The following is a 25,247-nucleotide window of genomic DNA, read 5'->3' as shown; positions in this document are numbered from 1 at the left end:
CTTGTATATCTCTGAGTGTGGGTCATTGAATTTAGATAGAAAGGTGTATCCTTTTGCAAATAATGCAGAGGGGCCTGTTTTTTGCCTGCCTTTAGGTGTGAGGAACAGGAGACAGAGTCTAGGAATGGAAATCATCAGCGTATTGAGAGGTGTTTCCTCACAGTTGGCTCAAAAGTTCCTGATTTATTATTTGGAAAAGCAGTTTCAAATAATAAATATGGGAGCAGGTAGTAGGGGGGCCAGTTGGTAGGATCCTTGAGTGTCTGAGCTGAAGCATTCCCTCCCACATTGGTGACTGGAGGGCGGGGTTCAAGTAACATTGCTGTACATTATTTTCAAAAATTAAAACAAAAAGACTTCCACAGAAAGAAAAATGAACAAGTGCTAAGAATCGGGAAACCCGGTATCTTGAAGAAAATAGCATGTAGTTTTGTTTTCAAGCACTTGCCTGACAGCCAGTCAATTGAGTTCTCCACCGTGAGAAACAATTTAGAGGAGCCAGTCTCTTTGGCCCTTTCCAGCAGACCCGGGTCTTGGGGGACAGTATCCCGGTCAACCTGCACTGGGAGCCACACCTGTCAAGGCAGAAGCCAAGGGCAAGATTCAGAACGGTCAAGAACGAACAGCCCCCTAATACAACGGAATGCAACTAGTGCTGAAGGCTGGGAATTCCTAAGTCAAACAATCTGATTTTTAAATCAGAAAAGCCAGTTAAAAGAGTTTAAATAATTGTTTTATATAACCAAAAAGAATGCCCTGAAAAGTACAGATGCATAGAAGTTATGATGCTTCTCAAGCTAATATAGAAGCCAGCAAACTAAAGTGTGCTTAATCTTGCCCAAGTATGTGTGCAGATCTGCATTTATTGCATGTACTAATTGGCAGTGTTAATTGCATGCATTTGAGTCCATGAGGGAAAGTGCTTTATCACTAAAACTTAATTACACTTCTCTGAGGCATAGTGTACTGCATCACAGTCAGAGTATTGCAAGAAAAACAATTGCATGGACTTTATCTCTTTGTTCATAGCTAATGAGCTGCTTTGCATAAATTTGCATCTATGTTTGCCTCTTAAACTAGGAAAAGCTAAAGTATGAGCGATAACGCTGGTTTTGCAAGAAAGCGAAAGTACGCACAAATAATGCGTGAACACCTAGATCACCCTTGCTAGCAGCGCATTTTGGCAGGTACTTGCATATGTGAGTTTAAGCACACTGAGGTTCCTGGGCCGCCTCTTCTGAAAATGAGACCAGCTTGAATAATGCTTCCCTAATGAGAACTTCACTGGCGAGACTGTATGTAGGCTATTGGGTCTAGCTAGGCACTGTAAAATGACAGCAAGCACTAACATGATTTGTCAGTCCTCTCATGTAGGTGAAATAAGGTGTTCATGCTGAATTTCAGTATTTAAATGTGACACATTTCACAGCAACCGGCACAGTGTGGCTTTCCAAACTGGTCCCAACCTGCTAGCCCTGCAGGATGTGTCGGAACAGCTTAATCAGCTGTAAGTTCCTTTGCAGACATCTACGGAGTTAGCCTTTTGTTTAGGGATTAAAAAGACTGCTCGTCATGAAGTTTCCGAAAATAAAAAGCTTTCGTCACTCTTAGGGTATAGAATCTTAGAGGTCCACAAAGAAGGCTTTAGTTACAGCTTGAAGAAAACGCGGGTCTCTAGGGATAAACTTACCCAACTCTTAAATGATGACGCTGGCCAACAATTGTTTGACATGGAGCCGTTACCTCGTGTAAGTTCAAAACACCTCCGAGTGAATTTTCAAAATGTTGCAGGCGTAAATAGCATATATGCTTGTAAATAGCATATACTCGCGTCTCTGCTGTTTTATAATCTCTATATATGTACGTAAGGGTCCACAAGTAAATTTGCATATGTAAAAAATGGGGCAGGCCAGAGAGGTTCCAGGGCAGGGCTGACATTTACTCATGTAAGTTGCTAATTTATAGGTATGTAGATTTGGCAGCTTACTCGCATATATTTACACCTGCTCTGTAGTAAGTGATTGTAAACATCTTAAAAGTGAAATACTGACTGCTGGAGGGGGTCTGGGTGAAATGGGGGGGAGCTGAGGCAGAAGAGCCAGGAGGGTCTCCATGACCTGCAGATGGACTGGATAAACTGGGAGACTAATTAGTAAAACGGGTAATTTCATTGCTGCTGCATACATGTTACAAAATGTCCCGACTTCCATGTGGAAACCCGACTTACTGGAAGCAGATGCAGGTAAATTATGCAGGTAAAATCTCCACACGTATATTTTTAAAGTTAGATGTAAAAAATATACGAGTATAGCAGTTGCCCGCTACTTATCTGGATAAATTCCAATTTATCCGGCTAAGCAGGGGTTTTGCTGCCACTTAGCTGGATAAATCTTGAAAGCAGCACTTAGCTGGATAAGTTTTGATTTATCTAGCTAAGTAGTGGCACTTATCTGGACAAGTTTCAATATATCCATCTAAGTAGCAGCAAAGCTGCTTCTTAGATGAAGTCTTAACAATGCTATTTATCTGGCTAAAGTGCTCTTAATCCGAATAAGTAAGATAATACAGCTACTTATCTGGATAAGTAGCAGACTTACCCATCTATTTTACTTAACCGGATAAGTAGCACTTTTCAGACTTGTCCGGCTATCTGACTTGCAGCCTGATACACTGGAAAAGGACCTTGATGAATCAGGTCCTTAACTGGATAAGTAGCATTTTTAAGAATTATTCGGCTAAGTAGCGTCACCACACTGGGGCTAATTCATCCTTTTTGTATGCATGTCCAATGAAGAACTATGAGCTGGTTTGACATTGTTAGTATTGTTCTACATTAACCCATACATTTCACAATCTACGTAGTAAGAATATAATTAGTCAGTAAGAGGTCCATATTAAAAGGGGTTAGTCCGGGTAACGTTTGAGGCTTAAATATCCCGTCTCTCTGACCGGCTAAATTTCACCCAGGTAAATTTAGCTGGATAAATCAGGGCGGGGTGGAGGATTCCGTAAAGGTTTTGGGGAGCGGGGCAAAGTTATCCAGATAACTCTAATACTCTGAACACGCCTGAGAGCAGTTCTAAAGTTATCTGGGTACATATATACTTTGATAACTTTTAAACCTACCTGGCGGTATTCAGAATATAGCTGGGTAACTTTAAAATAGAACCTGCTAGGCCAGCAGGGCTAATCCCCCCCCCCCCAAATACTTTTAAAATATCAGGATGTAGCACCCAATCCCTGCCCCCAATCCTGATATAAAAAAAAAATTGCAAGCCATAGCAGCTGGAGGTCCCCCCCCCACCCCAATATTTGGATAAAAGTCCTTGCTCCAGACCTCCTCGTCCTCCCCCGAAGGCTGAGCCGGGAGCTGGTAGAATCACACCGTGCTCCCGGCCGTGTCCAGCATTGCTAGAGCAGCACCGGATGAGGCCAGGAATGCAGTCAGACTCTTACCAGAGTTTGAGAGGGTGGAAACGGAGGGCAGAAGAGCTCATGGATCCAATATTTTTATTCTAATAAATAGCATGGTGAGGGGCCTCAGGCCGAGAGGGAGGAGGAATCTGTGCCCTACCATTTTTAAAAAAAAATATTTTGGAGGGGTTGGGAAATGGACCCTGCTGACCTGGGAAGTTTTTGGGTTTTTTTTATTTAACCGGCTGTATATTGAATGTAGTCAGGTACATTTGAAGTTATCTGGGTGAACATAGCCAGATAACTTTTAAATGAATATATTCAGCTTCGTGGCTAAAGCATATTGAGCAGGAGACTTGTCCCACTGAGTATTCGGCTAAAGTTACCCGCATAACTTTGCCGCTCGCTGGCCTTCTGAATATGGACTTCTAAGTATGCAAGGCCCATCATTTTTACTTTAAACCAATATTTTAGGGAAAAAATCCCGGGTTTTACAAAAATGGTTCTTCACTTATTCAGATTTTCTTCCTAATCTCGTAACACTCAGACAGAATTTTGTTTTGGTCCTCACAGACTGTCCTGGGCTCCTCTCGCCCCGAGTGCAACCCCCGGTCCCTCAATTCCCAGCCCCTGAAACCCCCTGTGATGTTTCATGCACAGCACGATAAACCCAGAAAAGCAGTGAGTCCCCTTTTGCAATGATTTTCTCCCAATTTTGTGGTAAGAAACACTGATTAATCCATGGGCAACGTAAAATAGCAAATGGCAATGAGGAGGCCTTGTAAGTATCCTTTTTTATTACTTAGACGCACTATGGTCGCGTTATGAAACCAAAACCAAAATGCAGAGAATTACCCAGCTCAGAGGAGCTTCCAGGGTACCATTTAGCAGTCAAAAAAAATTGTAGTCATAGAAAAGCCCCATCCTGAGGTCAGAAGTAAAGAACGGAAATTTGGGGAATGCAAAATGGTGTTTTGATTTCTATGCAGATAAAGGACAGGAAGCATTTGAAAGTGTTTGGGGAGGGGGAAGGGGAATTTTCTGCTGGCTCCTGAAGAATTTTGACTGGCGTCCAAGCTTTCAGAAACCTAAAGCTGAGGCATTTTAATTTAGGCCTGCTATTTATTCACCTACATTTAGGCATCTAAGGGCCAGATTTATTGAGGCTTTTCTCCCATTTTGTGTCTACGGGAAAACCCCTTAGTGAATCAGATACTAAGTGGGGTGTCTTAAAGCTGAAAATCATGTGGTGGGGGGGGGGGTAATTTTCAAAAGGATTTACATATGTAAATGTATTTACTATTGTAGCAATTTTCAAAAAACATTTACCAGCACAGAGATGAATTTAAAAAAAGGCCAGCACGAGCCAAAGCCAGGAGGGTACGCACAGAAGGCGGGCCGGCGCACGCCGCACGGATTTTAAAAGGCACCCGCGTACGCACCTATCTCCCGGTACGCGCTCAGAAATGTTTTCACAAAAAAAAAAAAAAGGGGGCCAGGTGTGGTCGTGGTCTGAGCATTCCTGAATTTACGAATGAAACCAGCCCGTAAATACATTACGCACACAAGCACGCGCTGGAGCCCCCATCACGTCACTTTACTTCTGTAATGGATGCCATGTAAGTCCTAAAACTAAACAAAAATAGAGGTGAGGGGGGGTTTGAAGGTTCGGAGTTAACAGGGTAAAAAAGGGAGGCTGTTTGGGGGGGGGGGGGTTAGGAAGTCCTATCCCTTACCTTTAGACAAACTGGGGAACATGGCCAATTGCGTCAGCAATGTTCTAAGATTCCCCCACTTACGCGGTAGAGGCAGCATTTGCGAGCACATGCACGCGTCCGTATAAAATTGTGCATACGCGCGTACAGCCTATTTTTATACCATGCACGCATATACGCGCGTATGTTATACAATGGCCAAGTCGCTGGGTGCGCGCCGGCATTCGCACGTACATGTGCGCTCGCATGGTTGTTTAAAAGGTTCTCCTCCCCAAGTGCACCTACACGCGTAACTCCTATGGACAATTCAATGGCATATATTGTAGCGATTTTCAAAAGCCCACTTACTCGGGTAAAGTGCATTTACACATGTAAAACCCATTTATAAGCATGTAAATGCTTTTGAAAATCAGGCCCTAGGTGTCTAACTTACTTCCCTTAACCTGCCCCAGGCCCCACTCCCCATCCTAGTAAACACAAGTGCCTAAATGTAGGCACTCAGGCCTCATCAGTTGTCAAAGTTTTTGGAACGTTTCCCCCTCATGTCTGCAGCCTGTCTAGTACAGGGTACTAATGGTCAAAGAGTGTCCCAGGTCCATTTGCTCTCTCCTGACTCAAGAGCGAAAGGTAGAAGCTTTGGCTGACATCACAGAATGCCCTTGTGTTTTCTAGAAACAAAATATTCATTTGTGTCTTGAGATGACAAAGGCTCACCGACTGCATTGGTTTTTACGCAAATATGGTGATTACCCTACAGCTTCTCCTTTTTTTTCTCCCCCCTTGGACAGTGTTTGAGAATAAAGATAAGATTGTGATCATCATGGAATACGCTAGTAAAGGCGAATTGTACGACTACATCAGCGAACGGCGAAGGCTCAGTGAGAGAGAAACGCGACACTTCTTCCGGCAGATCGTTTCCGCCGTTCACCACTGCCACAAGGTAAGAAGGGATGAGAACATTCAGCTGGCTGTTGTAGGCTGACTAAACATTTTAAGAAACATTTTCTAGCCATTTGTACTACTGTTTTTTTTCTAGAAAAAATAGTTGTATATTGATAGTAATGAATACTGATAAACCAAAAGAGGGGTAAAGGCATGGAATGGCTTTCCAAGGGAAGTGGTGGATGGGCTCTTTTTTTTTTTCCCCCATATAGACCTAGAAAGAGAGAAAAGTCTTAGCCTGGGATAAGCACAGAGGATCTTTAGGGAATGTGGGGATAAAGTTGGACACGGTGGTGCTGCTGCAGTAGGAAGGGAGAAGGGGCAGAACAGATAGCCCTTATGGTCCTTATCCGCCACCCGCTTTTATGTTTCTATATTAAACAGTGCCCCAAAGGACCAGGAAATACTGAAGACAAGGGAGGAAAATTCTCAAAAGGTTTAGAAGCCTAACTTCGGGAATTTGGGGGGGAGGGAGGGGGTAATTTTATAACAGGCCGCATACATTTGCCGGCTGTTATGCGCCCAAGTCATACCAGTTTCCAAAGTGAACTTGCGCATGTACGTTCTCTTTGCAAGTTATCCCGGCAAAACTGTGCTCACCCAATGACACTTGCTATTTGCTGTGCATGGATTTGACGAGATCATTTACTCACCTGCTTTTAGAAAATAAGTATGCCTGCCAATCCCAACCCTGCCCAGACTCTACCCCCCGAGACGAGTGCGGAATATTATGCCTGCGCCAGTCATGCAATTTTCTAAAAGGCCATTTCGGTGGGTGAAAGTACCTCTGAAAATGATCTCCTCCTTAGCCCCTTTGAAAACTGGCTGGAGCAGAATCCCTAAATGTAGGTGCTTCGTTTAACTCGGAACCTCACCTTAGGATCCTAAAGAGTGGGTGACTATGGGGGCATCTAACTTAGGCTCCTAAATCTAAGGAAATGAATTACAGGCATAAAAAGTTAGGCTCCTAAAGTTAATTTTCAGTAAAAAAAAACAAAAAACCCAAAAACTCCCAAACAAACCATTTAAGGCCTTTTAAGTTTGTCTGAAAATCCGTGTCCATTTAAACACTGAGCATTTTTTATTTTTTAAATTGACCCAAAATACTACAGTAGCAGAACGTGGCTGGATATGTCATTCAGGAGTTTCCAAGCCCTTTGCCAGCTAGCAGATTTCTATTCCACTCCCATTCTTCCTCTGACTTCCCCGAAGCGGGAGGAGCTCACAGAATTCATTTAGTACAACACTTGAGGATTCAGGGCACCATCCAGTAGGCCTTTTATTGGCGCTGTTCAGAGAGGTCCAGTAGGCACCCGGGATGGACTGGAGCTTTTTTTTGGGGGGGGGGGGCGGCTGTTGTTTTCTCTTGCCTGCAAAGAATATATTACTTTTACCCAGTGGGGGGTGGGAGAACCCTTGGAATTAGGTTCCGAAAAGAATCCCCCCTTGCTGTTTTATAGGCTTTGTAAGAGAATAGATTCCAACCATTCTTCCCCTAACCACACAGCAAGTGACTAATACATCTCCTGTCATATCGTCACGAGAACAGCAAGCAATTGTGTTAGTGAAATCAGACCTGAACCAGATACAGCGACCACCACGCCGGGCCAATTCTTTGAGCCTTTGTAACCCAACATTCTTTGTTTCTTCATAGAGCGGTGTTGTCCACCGAGACTTGAAGTTGGAAAACATCCTCCTGGATGAGAACTGTAACATTAAGGTAAGCGGGGAGGTGGGGGGTGCTTTGAACCAGTTGGCTCTAACTGCATTTGTTTTTGCTTTGGAAGCAGCTGAGAATTAGCAGCCTCCGAGTAACTCATCAGTGGTATGGATGAAAGGAGAATGTGAAAAGGAAACAGCAGGAGAGTAGGGTGGAAGGGGGAATTGCTGGTTCCATTCCAGATGGTGTTTGCCTTGCGCAGAGCAGGCCAGTGATTGTGGGGCCAGGGCTGCTAAGATTTCAGTCTGCTGTCAGCTGGGACTAGAAGGACTGAGGAGTGTCCTGCAGATGATATATTAGTGGCCTGGGCCGTAGCAGAAGGTACTAAGAAGGTAAAGGAAGATGCTATGGCTGAGGTGGGGGGGATATGAAAGAGGTCTTTAAGATCATGAAAGGTCTTGAACGAGTAGATGTGACTCGGTTATTTACACTTTCAAATAATAGAAGGACTAGGGGACATTCCATGAAGTTTGCAAGTAGCACATTTAAGACTAATCGGAGAAAATTCTTTTTCACTCAACGCACAATAAAGCTCTGGAATTTGTTGCCAGAGGATGTGGTTAGTGCAGTTAGTGTAGCTGGGTTCAAAAAAGGTTTGGATAAGTTCTTGGAGAAGTCCATTAACGGCTATTAATCAAGTTTACTTAGGGAATAGCCACTGCTATTAATTGCATCAGTAGCATGGGATCTTCTTAGTGTTTGGGTAATTGCCAGGTTCTTGTGGCCTGGTTTGGCCTCTGTTGGAAACAGGATGCTGGGCTTGATGGACCCTTGGTCTGACCCAACATGGCAATTTCTTATGTTCTTATGCTACCTTGCAGGGCATCAAATGGTTCAGCTTTAGAAAAGGCCTCAGCTCCAGCTTTTGTTCGTGTCATCTCTTTTACCCAAGCATAATCATCTGCATGCGTAAAGAGCAAAGAAGATAAAGGATTGAGAGAATGGGAATAAGAAATTTTGGGTATTCTACTTGATGCTGGACTTACCATGAAAGACCACATCAGAGCAGTAGCTAGATCTGCGTTTACAAGCTACACTTAAGAGACTAAATTATTTACTTTCATTCTGCAGCCATTGGTGTTAATGCATATTGACTACTGCAATACAGTCTAGCTGGGCCTTCCAGATTCATTTTTAGAAGTTCTGCAGCTTAGACCAAAATACAGCTACTTGCATTATTACTAGCCATGAACCTTCTAGTCTAGAAAAGCTTCATTGACTACCAATTGCTTGGAGAATAAAATTTAAATCATAATGCTGGTCTGTAAGTCAGTAAAGAACGATGGCCCGTCGTATTTGAAAGAAGTCTTGGAAGATTATACTCCCACCTCCCCATTACGAACCTGTTTGAAAGGGCTTTTGGTTATTCCTTTGCCAAAGGTGGCATGTTTGATTGAAACATTTAAGCGAGCTTTCTCAGTAGTCCCAGTGATGTTGTGAGGAGACAGATTGCCTAGCATTTCAGAAGAGGGTTGAACCCTATTTTTTCACGCAGGCTTTTGGCCCAGATGCCTGATGTTATGTATGGTCTTGGCTCGCCTTTCATTGTTCCAAGGGAAAGAGTTTAGGCTGCCTAGTAATGATTTAGATGTTTTAATTTTGTATTAGTATGTGTGCTGGATTTATTCTGGTCTTTTATTATTTCATTGGTGATGTTTTCTGGCTTATTGATGTAATCTGGTTTTTGTTCATATTGTAGGTTTTGTTTTTGACTATGATTATATTTAATTTTCTTTACTTGTATTCCACCAAGAGCAAGCCAGTCATATTGGTAGAATACACATTTTTTTAAAACAAATAAGACCATATTGTGCAGTTTGAGGGGTGCACAGATGAAGAACTCAAATTCTTAACAGAAATACACCATGGAGGAAAATGATGTGATATTTGAAGCAATACAGACAAATGATGTAGGGCTTTTGTGCAGAATTACTGTAAATTTTACCACTCAGAGAAAAGTTTCTGAATCACAGAGAGAATGTGCAGTCTACTGAAATGACAGAGGAATGTCTTTAGGGTATTTTAAAATATGATAGTAGAGTCTGATGCCGTAGGATACAAAATATTGTTGATATTAAAGTAATGGGGCATGATACAGTTCTGTGAACATCTGAGAATATTGCAATTGAAAATGCTATTTTAACCTGTAAAACACATGCTTTGGTATTTGGCGACATTCTAATCTACAAGATGATTCCGTATCGAAACAAAGCCTACAGATTATAACAAACCCTGTTTTCAGGGGGCTGTGTTGCCTTAAAAGGGCTTGGGTTACCTGCATGGAGTGCCCATAATTCTAACCCTAAAGTCTACGAGTACCAGGTGTCCGGCTGTTTAGGACAGCAGCGTCACCAGCATTAGTGGCTGTTTGGATTATCACAAAGCTTGGTAGTAAGACATGGGAAGGAGCCTAGATATTGGATTAAGTATGGGTCTTGTGAAAAAAAAAACCAAATAGGAAGATGACCAGGCCTAAAATAGTCTAAAAGCAGAGTGAGCACCAAAATAAAGGGTGGTATTAGGAACAGGGTTGAAAGGATGAGTAAATGACGTGGCTAGTGTTTAAGTTTGTGAATTTATATGCTTATCACCCCAAAGTGTTAGAATACCAGAAAGGAAGACAGCGGGACAGACTGGGTGAGCCAATTGATCCTTACCTAGCTCTGTCTACTGTGTTGTGTGCATGATTCATCTTAGATGCTGGGAAGGAAGTTGTAAGGCACAACTTTATTCTTGGTATAGATTTTAGATACCTACAGCAGCAGTGTTCAGCTCAGCCAACATGACCTGTACAGCCATTCTGGTTTTCAGGATATCCACAATGAATATGTGAGAAATAAATAAATAAAATGTATTTACCTTTAGCTCTTGCCTTTTCATAGATAGCTCAAGGCAAGTTAGATTCATGGTTGGTAGGCATTTCCCTGGACCTAGAAGGCTTCCGATCAAAAGGGGTCATTTACTAAGTAGTGTTAGGCATTTAACGTGCAATTAATGCCTTAATGCAAAATTACATGTGGTATTTTAAATACCAAGCATTATGAGTTGCTTTGCATGCAAATGTATGCAAAGCAGCTCATTATTAGGTAATGCTTTGAAAATAAAATAACGTGGCTTGCCTGACAAATCACAATCTGTGTTATTTTCTGGAGCTGGAGCTAACATTCTGTGGGAGCATTGGGATGCTGACATGCATTGCATACCAGTGCCCACAGGGAAGTGAATTAAAGGACCCAAGCAGTCCAGTTTTCCTTCCCTTCCCAAGTGCGGCCAAAACACGGGGTCTGGTGAAACCCCATGTATCCCCCCCCCCTCAACTATTTTTCCCCCCCCCTCCCCTTGAGGCGGCTCCAGCATCCAAAATTTGAAAAAAAAACGCCAAATAGTCACGACTCAGGGCCTCTTCTTCTTTCCAAATCCAGCCCTTTTTTTTACAAGTCCCCCCCAAGCAACCAATCTGCCCCAGGCTTCTGACCCCCGCAAGCATCCAATTCTCCCCCAAGGCTTCCAATCCCCTTGCCATATCTTACAATCCGTGGTGGGGCTAGTGGCCCAGAGTACCCACTAAGCTCTGGGTCCTTCACCGTCAATGCTGGCTGGCCAGTTTTTCTACATATGCCTCTATCATGTGATCAGGGCATAAGTGTGAAACCGGCCAGTTTCTAACTTGAGGTGTTTTACCGCCAGGGAAAATACTGCCATGATACTTGGAACTGCATCTTAAAAAATCCCGCAGTTTTTCTCTCCTCTGGGGAAAATATCACAACTTAGTAAAATACTCCTTAAGTTTGTAGCTGAGGCAGTGGAAGTTGAAGTGACTTGCCCTAGGTTGCAAGGAGCATCGGCTGGATTTGAACCCTGGCTTCCCTGGCTCACAGCCTGCTGCTCTAACCCGGCTGCTGCTCCATTCCTGTTTGCACAACAATGGAAGGAATGTGTGTACATACATTTCATGCCTGGTCATTGTGGATATCCTGGAAACCTGACCGGGGAGGCAGATCCTGAGGACTGGGTTGAGAACCACTGGCCTATAGTACAATGCCTGCTCCGTGCATCGTCAATTCGGCAAACTTGGAGTTGGGCAGAACTCTTGTCTCCTCATAAAAGAATCATCTGCCCTTGTGAGATGTGTAAGTAAGTCTGGATTTGTCACCGGGCACGAGCTCTTCTCTGGGGGTTCCTAGAGATATTAAAAGAATGCTGACCACACAACTTTCTGAGGCACGTTTAAATTAGGCCAAATCATGGACTGAAATTAAAAGGAGTCCGCAGAGAAAAAGTAAAAGTAAGAAAATGTGAAATCCTGATTAACCCATAGGCCACCCTGCTTTTATCAGGCCTCCTGCAGAAAATAGTCTTTTGCTGAGGCTACCAACTACTTTCTTTGCTTAGCGCAGTGGTTCTCAACCTTTTTTTGGCCGGGACACACCAGACAGATGGCTCTCACATGCGTGACACACTGAACATGTGACCATTATGGGGCTAAATGTAAACATGCACTCTGCATCCTCAGGAATCCCCTCAACCCCCAGCAATGAGTGCAGAGCAGATCTGTACAACTCGCCATACAAAAAAGATATTCTGGTTCTGATGACATCTCAGTAAAAGCAAAACAAACTCCCTTTACTACCAAGCACAATAGCCTTCCTTATGACAAGACAGTAATTTACCACTAATGCATATCCTATTGGTAAGATTGATACAAATGCCTACATGCTAGTAAAATATCTCACCTCTGTCACACACCCAGAACTGACCTTCACCAAGTACAGAAAAACCACAAATTGTAAATATGGAGACAGAAACTGGAATGGAAAACAAAAAATAGCCACTCTGCATGCAGTGCGAACCTGGAGAAATGGAAAGAGAAATATAGCACCTAACAGACTCTCAGGATTTGCAATAATGCACACAAACTAATCTGCACAAAGTTACACCTGTATTATGGAACACACTCAAACAGTAACAACCCTATCTAAGAAATACAACTATTAAACCAGGCCCTAAACACTAATACATTTCCTATTGGGAAAACAGAATAAGCCAAGCTGCTATAGAGCCCCACACAGAAATAATTGTAAAGTTATACTAAAAATGTTACAAAACAGCTGCTGAACAGAATAATATCCAACAATTAAAAACTCATAAATTATTAAAACATGTCCAAATATCAATAAAATATTTCAAAACAGCAGACATCGCACAATACCCAATAATTAAAATGGCAGTCAATCAAGCAAAATAAATTTTAAAAGCCACCTTTACTTACCCTCTCCAGCAACTCTCCTACTCCTTTCCCTTCCAGGCCAATAGCACTCACCAGAAGCAGCAAGGGCTGCTGAAGCTCTGTTCTCACCGTCCTCTTCCTTAATGCACGCACGCACAGGCACGCGCGCACACACACACACACACACACACACACACACACACTCTTTCACACCAGTCATCTTCCTCACCAGTCTCTCTCTGTCACACAGAAACACATCACCTCCCTGACCAGTCTCTCTCTCAATCACACACAAATGCTCTAGCACCCATTCACACAGAGACACACAAGCTCTCACCCAGGCACTCATTCACACACAGACACACAAGCTTTCACCAAAAACAACGTCGTCTTTACTGGAGGGATGGGCTCCAGTTCCACTGCGGCTTTACTCCGGCGGGCCTTCTTTTTTCGCCACCACGGGGATGGGCTCCCGTGGTGGCCTCGGTTGAGGTCATGTTTCCTCTTTGCTCCCTTGGCGGCCTTGCTTTGTCGGGGTTCGACACTGCCATTCCTCCCACCCCACCCCCGAGCTATGCGATACCTGCCTCACCGGCCAATCAAAGGCTTCCTCCCTTCTTCCTACTCCCACTGGCAGGTAGAAGGGAGGAGGCTTCTGATTGGGCAGTGGGGGTAGGAAGAAAGGAGGCTTCCAATTGGCCCGTGGGGGCTGGAAAAAGGGAGAAGGAAAGTAAAACGGGGCAGAGGGACACCGGGAGATGTGACACACCTGCCAGTGTTTGCTGACACACTGGTGACACTGGTTGAGAAGCACTGACTTAGAGGTACCAGTACCTCTTGCAGAACACTTTCCAAAGTTTTTAGATTCATGTGTGGGGGAAAATAAACGAAACAGCTTCTAAATGAACCTGTTATACCACATGGGCCCCGTTAACACAGCGAGGAGAAGACCAGGAGCACAAGCTGGGTTTCTGGAGGACAGTCTGATTTGGGGATCACCACTTCTGGGAATGAGTGGCAAGGAATGGATCTGCCAGGGATTTTGCAGGTGACTTGGATTGGCCACTGTTGGAGACAGGATGCTGGGCTCGATGGACGATTGGGTCTGACTCAGTTTTTCTACAGTCTTTAATCATCTAGGCCTGGATTTATTAATCGGCAGACTAGATCTGTGCCTAGGGCAGCAGAAAGATGGCAGGTTGGCTGAAGATTTGCTGCCTTCCAGCTGTGCTGAATCTTACTAAGCAGCAAACAGCCTTCTACTCCCTGATCCAGGCAGCATGTGGGGAAAAAGAAGAGGGGTGAGCCTCCCAGCCTGACTTCCCACCCAGTCTGGCATACACGGAGACCCGCCCGGTGCCAATCCCTTCTCGCTCACACACATTCAAACACTGCCCCTCCCTCCATTCTCCCCTCACATAGGTACAGGTCCCTAGCTGAACCCATCTTATTCCCCCATTCTCTCTCCTCACCTCCCCAAATTGTTCTCCCTCTGCTCTGTCTCCTCCAGGCTCAACCCCTCTCCCCTGCTGTCCCTGAATGACAGGAGTGGCCTGGCTGGATTAGGAAGAAGAGTGGCTCCTTTGCTCTGTTATGGCTGCTCCAGGCTCACCTCTCTCCTCATGTTCCTTGCACGCTGCCTGGGAGTGTGTGTGTGTGTGTGTGTGGGGGGGGGTGCTGGATCAGGAAGCAGAGGGCTGTTCTCTGCTGACTGAGATTTGGCACAGCTGGAAGGCAGCAAGTCTTCAACCAGCTTGCCGCCCCTAGATTTTTCCTGTCCTTGGCACAGGCCTAATCTGCCTGCTGACAATCTAGGCCTGTGTACGACGACAGCCTGCTCCTCCCCAGCACACTCACTCTTTAAAATATTTTCTGGGTTGACACCAGGCATATGTGAATCAAGCATGTTCCCTCCTACTTTGAGCATTCAGCTGACCGGCACTTCTGTTAATGTTTATGAACATTATTTATGGACTGGTCTTGAATGCAACACTGGTATTTCCTAAAATGCTGATTCTGGAACTGTTCCCAGCACTAAAATAGGATGTTTTCATCTGACTCTACAGCATTTCTCCCCTCCCTGCAGTGTTTGGTTATGACAGTCCGTTGGTCTCTGCGTTGGTATCACTGGAACTGTTATAGGGTTTTCCTCTTCATATTTATTAATTTTTTTTTTTAAACCAGACAGTTTCCTCCTGTGCCTTTTTTATTACAGTCCAGTCAGGACCAGGGCTGGGATCTGGATCCATTTAGTCTTTATTGCCAACTAGCCGGGAACTTTTTCCCTGTTTTATATCCCCCTCCCAAGTCCATTCAGTGCAGCGACAGTCCTAGGCGGGAGGGGGACTGGGCCACGCACCAGGGTCTCCTTCCTGAACCCCGCGATATCATGCCCCTGAATCTGGCCGCTAGGCATCACCCTTAGGCAGTGCCATGACTCCCTCCCCCCACTCGGCTGCGAACCCAACCTCGGCGGCATCTTCATCCCTAGCAATGCCTCGGCTAGCCTACGGCCAACATGGCCAGGGCCAATAGGCACCATTACCCAAACGGTGTCACCGCTGCCGGTCACACTGTGGAGACTTCCACTCCAAAACAAGGCCTTTAGTGCAGCGCCACGCCTGCCGCAGCTTCCCTCCCTCCCCAGGACCGGCATTCAGGGGGTGCCGAAACGCTTACAAACAGGTGCAGCCACACAGGCGCAGTACCCGCCGCCAGCACAATCGCAAACAGCTGAGCACGTATGGAGCGGCGAGGGAGGGCATGCAGTGAGAGACAGGCGCACTGGCCTGCAGAAGGAGGGTCCGCAGCCAGATCCAGTCTGTGCCGGCACGCTGCTGCGATCCTGCTGAAAAAGGGGGGTGGGGGTGGGGGCAAGAAAGAGGATGGGGAAGCAGAGCATCCGTTGTGGACCGAGGCTGACATGGAGGGAGGCTTTGGACTAGGGGCAGGGCAGCAAGGGGGGGGGGGGGTGTTGCAGGGGTGGAGGCGGAGAGAAAGAGAGGGAAGTTAGTGGTGTCCTGTCCCCTGGGTGATGGGGAAGAGAGGAGGAGGTTAGTGGCTGGTGTCAGGGAAAGGGAGACTGGATGGTAGACAGGAATAGAGAGGATGACACTTGGGGGGGGGGAGCAAGAGAGGAAGGGAAGGAGGGGTCAGAGAAAGGGATACTGGTGCTGGCCTATGGAGGGGAGGCTGGAACTGAGAGGGGGACATTGATGGGTTAGGGGAGAGGGCTGGAGGAGACGAAGGAGGTACAGAGAGGAGGATACTGGTGCTGGCCTGGGCAGGGTCGGTGGACGCACTGGATGGATGCCTAAAGTGCATTGGTCCCGAGGGGGCAGCAGAAAGAGTGGGCTGGCTGCCGTCTCACTGGCCCCTGTGGCAGGTCCCAGAGGAGGCAAAGCAGACTTACAGCAGGACGCAAGTAGCAATAGGACTGCTTTAGGCACATCTCTCTCCACCCTCCCGCCCCTCCTTGCTGCTGAGCCGATGTCATTCTTAGGAGCCAGGAGGCCCTCAGGAGCACAGATGCAGTAGAGAAACGTCTGCTACCTGCTTCATTTGCATTCCGATATGACAGGAGCAAGAGCAGAGCAGCACGGGAAGGAGACAGAGAGGAGAAACGTCTTGCAGCAACTTCTCTCCTTGTACTGTCTAGGGTCATCAGTATGAGGCTGGACTGCAGCTGCCAGTGTGAGAGCCTGTGTGTATGGAAGAGAGAGCATGTATGTACGTGAGGGAGAGCCTGTGGGGGGGAGAGAGAGAAAGCACGTGTGTGTGTGTGAGGAGAGAGAGAGCGAGTGTGTGTGTGTGAGAGAGAGTATGTATGTATGTGAGGGAGAGCCTGTGGGGGGGAGAGAGAGAAAGCACGTGTGTGTGTGTGTGTGTGTGTGAGAGAGAGAATGAGAGAGAGCGTGTGAGAGTATACGGGGGAGAGAGAGCGAGTGTGTGTGTGAGAGAGGCAGCGAGCGTGTAATTTTGTGGGAGCATGTTGGGGGGAGAGAGAGGAAAAGGTTTGTGCACATCCACAAGAATCTCAGGGTGACTAGAAATCAAAATTTCCAAGGGATGGAAAGCTGGTGATTTTTTAAAAATCCATAATAGTTTTAATTATTGGTGGCTGTTTGATGTTTCTGGTGTTTTGAAATATTTTATTGGTTTTTAGGGAAATCTTGAAAAATTTGCCTATGAGTTTATAATTATTGGAATTGATTCTATTCGACAGCTGTTTTGAAATATTTTTTTATATCTCATGAAACAATGATTAAGAGTCGGTTCCTTACAGACCTAAGGATCACATTTTGGGACTAAGGTCACACTTGTGTTTACTTATAGATTATAATGAGGTCCGTATTCAGCCGCTGTGGGGTTGTGCTAGTTAGCCGGTTCTACGTAACCGGCTAACTAGCAGGGTATATTATTTAGCGGTGTGGTCATTATGTATAACCAGCTAACTTTGCTCCGACCAGAGTTAGCCACAGAAGGTAACCGGCTAACTCCGAATATCGAAGTTAACCGGTTAACTTATGCGGCTAACTCCGCTCCTCCCCAGAACGCCTTCTGCCCATCCCCCCACTTAACTGGATAAATTCTAGCTGGGTAACTAGAATTTAGCTGGATAAGCCATTTTTAACAGATAACTATTACGTTAACTATCTAAATGGCTTTTGAGTACGGACCTCAATAATAATAGTGTTGTTTTAAATTTAAAAAAATTAGTCTTCCAGCTTGGGGTGTTGTATTGTGCATGGGGTAAAGGCGCTTTTCTTCACTTGGCCATAGCTGTCAAATTGCCTGGCTATGGCTCTGATCCCCATCAAGCCAGGCAGCGGAAACCCCCCCCCTCCCCCACCCCCCGCTTAGATCAAACTGGGAGTCTTCCACATGGCGATGCACAGCAGTTACCAGCTGAACCTCTAGCTTTCGTTCTTTTTTTTCTTTTCTTTATTTAATTGGGATATTGATCCAGTCTTGATTTTTTTTTTTTCCCATTTGCACATTCCAGGGCATTTTAGGGCCTGCAGTCTGCAAACTCCACGCAAGCACAAGTGCGCAAACAGAACAAAAACAGGTCTGAACCCAGAGCTTTCCAGAGGAACTGGAGCGGGTTAGAACCTGTGCACCAGTTCTTTTTAAATATCAAAACGGTAGCCTCCTGCCTCCTCTCTCTCCCCCCCTCCAGTCACAGCTAGAGATTAGGTTTCCAAGTGTTTAGGGTCGACCTCTGTTGGCGCATTGAACACACAAAGCTATAAGACCCCAAAGTCATTAGATTTCTAATCAAAATTCCTTTTCCTGAAAAAAAAAAGCATATTTGGAATTTTTCTGTAGGGAAGGAGGGGAGGGATGAGGAAGGGGCAGCAGTGGGATGCACAGTAATCCGATGCATACCAAGGATTCTTACACGCTGTAGTGAAACCATTGAAGGTCAGGCCATTCACTGCATTATTCTGAGCTCACATCCCCTTTAGCTAGTGTAATCAGGAGGCTGAAATCATTGTCTCGGTATTTCTAAGCTGTCAGAGCAGGACAAAGCCTGCAATGTCGTGAGTTTCCCTCTCGCAGAATTGATTAGTTTTGGGGGATTTTGTTTGGTGAAGCAAGTCATTATTTTGAGTTTGAATGTGTGGGTTTTTTTTTTTTTTTAAAGACCCTTGGTAGAAAATCTAACTGTAGTAGCTGAAAGAACCTTAATCCCTGCCTCGTATCTGTCCACCTGGCCCCATTATATTTACAGAGTAACACAGTAAATAAGGGCATAAGAAAACAAGAATTGCCCTACTGGGTCAGACTGATCCAACAAAAGCCAATCCAGGTCACACGTATCTGGCAAGATCCCAAACACTAAACAGATCTCATATTGCTAACACTCGGCAATAAAAAGTGGCATTCCCCAAATCCACCTGGTAATAACAGTTTGTGGACTTCTCCTCCACGAACTTGTCCAAACCTTTTTTTTTAAAACACAGCTCTGCTAACCACCTTAACCACATCCTCAGGCAATGAATTCCAGAGCTGAAATATGAAAAAGAACTTTCTCCAATTTGATTTAAATGTGCTACTTACTAATTTCATAGCCTGTCCCCATGTCTTTGTAATTGTTGAAAGAATAAATAACTGATTCGCATTTACTTGTTCTAATCCACTCATGAACCATCGGAGTCTATGTTTTGTGATGCCTGCAGGTTTGTGCATTTTAGCATATATTTGGGTCCAAAATATTTAAAAAAACACCAGTCTGTCCAAACCTGAGACCCCCACACTGTCTCTGGTTTTCAACCACACAAATTCCCATTGTGTAAACCTACCCCCATATCTGCATGACTTCTGAACGCTGCTCCCACCACTGTCTCACTTATATCTCTCAATATAGTCACATATTACGCCATCCTGGAGGACCTTTCAGCAAGCTTGTTATTGCCAGGCTGGTGTACATCACCTTGGGTGTAACTGTGCCTGTATGTTATTACTCCTGGAGAAATTCTGCATCCAAAAAAATAAAAAAAATTCTGCATATAATGGGGTTCATTTTCAAACTCCGTGCGTAAAATCAGCATATATATATGTAAGTAATGTGTACCCGAGTAGATGCTATTCTGGATGGATCGTGAGTGTGGGCATACTTGCAGTGTCACACGTAAAGGTTAACAGGAGAAACAAAAGGGGGGTAGTTTAGTGGCAGGGCTCGGAAGCACGCACACAAGTTGCCGTTTTGTAAGCAGTTTGTGCGCATATATTACTAAACTTGTCCTTACACCTTTACATCTGCTAATTTAAGTCGCGGGAGTGAAATCTGACTTGTCTTTTTTTGTCTGCAGTTTTTGGGTGGGAGGTCTGGGTTAAATCAGTGGGATGTTGGGGGTGAAGTGCTGAAGGGGCTGGATTACAAGGTCTAGGTAAGGGCGGACTAATGGAGGGGCTGGCAAATTGGCGATTCCAAGTATGCAGAAAAAGTAATTATTTTCTTAAGCGGAGCACACGCACTGCTGCCTCTGCAAGCAATTGTGGGTTATTACACATGCACATGTCACAATTATTTCACACATAATATATATATATGCCTGTATTTTCATAAAATGGGTAGAGAAAGTATGCGTTTTCCTGCATTACAAATACACATACATTCTAATACATAAGTGCCTACTTTTGGGGAAGAATTATGCTGTATTTTCTAAACTTTGCATCTCCCACCATTCATAAATCTCCACAGGCCCACTTCTATGCACATTTGGTGACTTATGCAGACGACCGAAAGTTGGGCTCAATATGTTTAAATGCTGCATACTTTATTTGCCAAACTAGTACAAATATAATTGTGACCTTTTGAGTAATAAATTTAAATTGCAATAAGGAAAATCGGTCTTTCTAAAATATGCAGAATATAAGTATTGTTTGGTATGGAATTCCCCAGGTTTACTGTAATAGAACACAACAAATACATAAAATACCACTGAAGACTTGTCTTCACTATAGAACCAGGACATTCGAAATTGACAGTCACCTATAGTTGCTCACGATAATCAGTTGGCATCAACCTAATTATGTCTTTATTGGTAAAAAATTATTCATACAAAAAATCTTAAACACCATAAATAGCCCTCTATTTATCTCTCACTTCTAAGGATTATCTTAACATATGAATCCCTTAAACTGTCCCTCAGTTCACCAACCATCAAACCAACCACTTATTAACTCCCCCTTTATAAATACACAGGACACCATGAAAAATATAAAACATTGACTGTATCCCCAGAGAAAAAAAGGGGGTGGAAAAAAAAAAAAAAGCAAAAAACAAAACCAAAAAGCAAAAGTAGCAAAACAAAAATCAAAGAACCACATTAAAAAAAAAAAAAAAAAAGCATTTACATAAAACTCCACATGGCTCAAGTCTTTTAAGTATTTATAATCCTCTCAAAGAAAAATGCCGGTTCACCACCATACACTATCGTGGTTATGGTCACAGTTGTTTGCTGCCCTATACGGCTGGAGTAGAATATTATGCCAACTGATTATTGTGAGCAACAGTCGGTGACTGTCATTTTTTAATGTCCTGATTTTACTGTAATAGAACACCAGAACTAGAGCTTCAGGTTTTTGCAAGAAAGTAGTGCTGCCTGCAGCTCCTCTGGGGCTCTGCAGATTTGTCATATTACATCTCCAAGATCAGAAGCCCCCATCCTCATACCTGGAACCTTTTGAGATTGCTGTTGATTAGCAGGGAGGGGTGCAAGGGAGGAATAATGCATAATATCAGCTTTCTTTTTTCTATACACTTCTTACTAAACCACATGCTCTCTCCTCCCCTATCCCACCACCAGTCTCCTCCGCCAGGGATGCTCCTACGGTAGCATTCTTCCCTTTCCTCCATTCCTGACCTCAGCATTCTCTTTGCTCCCCCCCCCCCCCCCATGCCACAGTTCCTTGACTTGTGCTCCTTCACTCAGCCTTCAGCTGATTCCCAAATCCTGGACTCAGGGCTGAAGACTGAGCTGTGTCTAGTGCAGCTCCTCTTCAATTTCTCCCCATGTGCTGCCTGTAGTGTGTGCTCATGGCTCACCCCTCTCATCCTGTTCTCTGCAGGTTTCCTGAGGAGGAAGGGGTGAAGTTGGAGCTGATACGGCAGAGCAGAAAAGAATCGCTCTGTTCTCTCCTCTAGCCTCTTCCCTCAGGCTTCCTGAACGGGAAAGGCCCAGAGCTTTCTCTTATTCCCCATGAGCCCAGCAAATTGACACAAATTCCCAGAGTCTCCAGGCAGAAGTCCATTCATTCTCTCTTCTTCCCACCGCTCCAGCTCCCCCAACCCATTCTCTCCCAGCTCATTCTTCCAATCTCTCTTCCCTCAACAAGCCTCCCTCCTCCTCCAGCTCTTTTGCACAATAATTCCCTTTTTCCCCCCAGCACTTTCACCACTTTCTCTGCGCTTCTACCCTTCCCCAGCTCTTCTGGGGGAGGATAAGAGCTTCTAGCCTGTCTCCTCAATTTCTCTCCCCAACTCCATGCAGCCAGTCTCCACTTCCACTTGCTTCTCCCACTAGTTAATCATCATTGGTCTCCACCCCTCGCCAGCCTGTCCCTAGCTGCATCCTCACCCCCCTCGCCCTTCACCTTCTCCCAATCAGGCCCATACAATAAAGCCACGTGGGAAAACGGGCGCTCAGTGCTGAGCGCTCACTTTCTTATAATGCGTGTCCAGCCACCTCTCCTGGGAGCGCATTAGAATATTTAAATGAGGAGTCACGCTGCCAAGGAGGCGCTAGGGACAAAGTGTGCACCCCTAGCACCTCCTTGGCAGCGGGCGCCCAGGAGAGGTGGCCGAGCATAAAAATTTGTGGATGGGCGCACTTTTTTTTTTTTTTTTTGGATCTGGGGAGAATAGCTAATAGCTTCATCACCATTCATTTGTACGTGATGCGCGCTATTAGTTTCACAGGGGGTTGGCTGTGCGTTTTGGCTGCGCTAATCCTCTTATGGTATAAGGGGTTGGGGATGCGTATTGTATCGGCCTGAATGTATGCTGTTGGCCTACAGTACATATTCCTTCTGGGAAAATGCAGCTCTCAAAGAGTTGAGCCTTATCATGCCGGAACTCCTTCGCTGTTCTCACAGTCTCGCGAGCACAGCTTGAGACTTGGGGCTCAGTGTTACTGAGTTACATGGTGCCAGAAGGTAACCGCTGTTCTAGGGCAGCCCTGGCAGTGGGCATTGCTTTTTCTCCTATCCTCCCACCCAGGCCATCCAAATTCTGCAGGAGAAGTGAAAATGCACACAGGAAGGGAATTTTGTACAAATTTCATGTTGCACAGTTGTGTAGATTTTCTCCCACAAGTATGTTCTGTATCATTGAAGGAACATGTTATGCTTGCTAAGTATGTGTTGTTGCAAGAGCATAGTACCCGCCAGGTATTTGTCATTGTTGGCATACTGTGGTTGCCTGTTATATTTCACCAAAAGCATTTTTCATACCAGCCAAGTGCAGGTTATTGTTAGAAAGTATCTCACAGCTGGCTCACGTTGTGCCCATGTCATTAGTGAAGACTTATGCCTGCTTGGATTATTTTGTCGCTGGCATATTTTATGGCTCACCTGTCCTATGTCACTGCAAGCACACTCCTATGTGCCTTCATGCATTCTATGGGCAGACTTTATCCCTGACTAATATGTGATCATTGGAAAATATATTTCCCTAAGAAAAGCAGAACTCCAGGGCCATGCCTGTCATGGAGTAAAACCAGGACTGGATCAACCTGTTGAATAAAAAAAAAAGTGGAGCCAGTCAGTAAACCTAGTCACAGAGAAAGCTGGGCTTGACCAACTCCAGGCACCAGGTCACCCTGGTGACATGAAATTGAACTGTTGTACCTATGTCCAAGGCAAGCCAATGGAATGAGGAGGAAGAGAGAATGGTACCGGCCATGCTGTCGCCCGCACTGGACAAAGAGAAGGTCAGCAGGCCGCGGAAGAGAACTGCTGCCTGATGATGGTGGAGAGACTGCTGAGAAGGAACTGCGGTTTAAGAGAGACTGCGTGTTGGGAAGAGGCTTGAGAGAGACTGCTGGGGAGTGGGGGATTGAGAGAGGGAGACTACTTGGAAAGGTGGGGATGAGAGAGAGAAAGGGAGACTCTGGATAGGGAGTAGTTTGAGAGAGTTAAACTGCTGGGGGGAGGTAGAGAGAGGAAGACTGATGGGGAGCCAATCGGGGATGGTAGGGGGGTGTAGTTTGAGAAAGAGAGGGGGTGTTCAGGGAGGTTTGAGGGAGAGTGCTGGGGACAGTGGCAACTGAGAGAGTGACTGTAAGGAGGAGGTTGAGAGAGCTCTCAGCAGCTGGTGTTTTCTTTTGTCTCTAGAGTTTTGGGCTGACTACTAGATTCAAATAAAATTAGTCAAGATCGGGTTAAAGCACTCTTCCTGTCTCCTCCCTTGAATGTCCCAAAAAATGCAGTTTCAAATAATAGCAGACCTGGGTTTCCTGGAAATCAGAAACACCAGCCAGCATCTGTCAGGGAAGAGGTTTTAAACATAATGAATGCTAAGTCATTCTGCTACTGTTGTTCCTTACCTTTGGGAAAACCTGGGAATCTGTGACAGAGCATCTAAAATGCGTTTCTGTACTGGTTCTGTGGCGGGGTATCGCTTTCTAGACATCCACTACAAATAGATTTCATTTATAAGATCTCCTGCCAGAAAAATATTCTGCATGTGGCTACAGTTTTTGAACATGGCAAAGTGTAGGTTTGGATGCAGTTCCTGTGGTTGGTTGAGCACGGTGTTCTCTATTCACCTTCGGTGCAGCAGAGAGCATTTGTTGAGGAGTAGGGCCTCAGATCCCAGCCTTTTTACATTTTATCTATGTATCTGTTCATATTAATGATTTGTCCCTTCCCCCAAGCTGCAAACTTGCAAAGTAAAATACAATTCAGGAAAAATATAACAAACTCCAAAACAAAATGGTACATACCTTACTTGCCCAAGATATTAAACTGTCACCTGATTATCATACATTGATAAGTTCTGGGTGGCTTACTACGAACATGATACTAAAAAGTCATAATACATAAAAACATCTATCCAGCATTCATAGCCTGTAGTGCAATAGATAAATAAATAGATCGCCCTGATCATACGAGCCAGAACATAAAAATATTTTCAGTTTATTTATACAATAATCTTCAGTAACCAGTCACAAGAGAAAATATCTCACCATTGGTTAAAAACAGCAGTAAATAACCAGATTTCAACATGTTCCCTGCAGGATAGATAATAATCTTTCAGCTTCCTAGGAGGAGAGTGGACCAACACAGAGTATTTGAAGTGGTTTGCTGAGGGAATCCTCAGGGGAGTCTACTGACATGATCTTAATGGTCTACATGGGACATAAGATATAAGACGATCACATATGTATGGGGGGTGGGGCACATCATTTACTGATCTAACAACTCAGGATAGAATTTTACAACAGAAAGTAATCGGCAACCAATGAAGACTACTCAATGCCAGTGTAATATGTATGGGAAGGGGTAAGTTTAAATGTATACGGGCAATGTTATTTTAGATTAACTGAAATCTCTGGAGGGTTTGTTTTTTTTTTGTAAACCCAAAATATAAAGTATTACAGTAATGGTATATCGCTGTCACTAGCATGTGAAATATTGCAGCCATATCTTTTTATGGCACAGACGGGCAAAGCCGTCGCAGCATGTGGCGATGGTAAAAAGAAATCAGCACTCGGAG

The 25,247-nt window shown here is 44.7% G+C and overlaps 1 protein-coding gene across 2 annotated transcripts in view; it reads left to right on the top strand.

The window, feature by feature from the left end:
• Positions 1-25,247, top strand: part of NUAK1 (NUAK family kinase 1) — a 126,046-nt gene that overhangs the window by 87,992 nt on the left and 12,807 nt on the right. For both annotated transcript variants that reach the window (XM_029601539.1, XM_029601540.1), the window contains exons 3-4: positions 5,918-6,069; positions 7,726-7,791. In XM_029601539.1, coding sequence (XP_029457399.1) covers positions 5,918-6,069; positions 7,726-7,791 — 218 coding nt within the window. The remainder of the gene's footprint in view (positions 1-5,917; positions 6,070-7,725; positions 7,792-25,247) is intronic.

This window comes from Rhinatrema bivittatum, chromosome 4, assembly GCF_901001135.1.
Source record: "Rhinatrema bivittatum chromosome 4, aRhiBiv1.1, whole genome shotgun sequence".
Classification (NCBI taxonomy): domain Eukaryota; kingdom Metazoa; phylum Chordata; class Amphibia; order Gymnophiona; family Rhinatrematidae; genus Rhinatrema; species Rhinatrema bivittatum.
The sequence above is the reverse complement of the archived record's forward strand: the minus strand, read 5'-3'. Positions and strand labels throughout refer to the sequence as shown.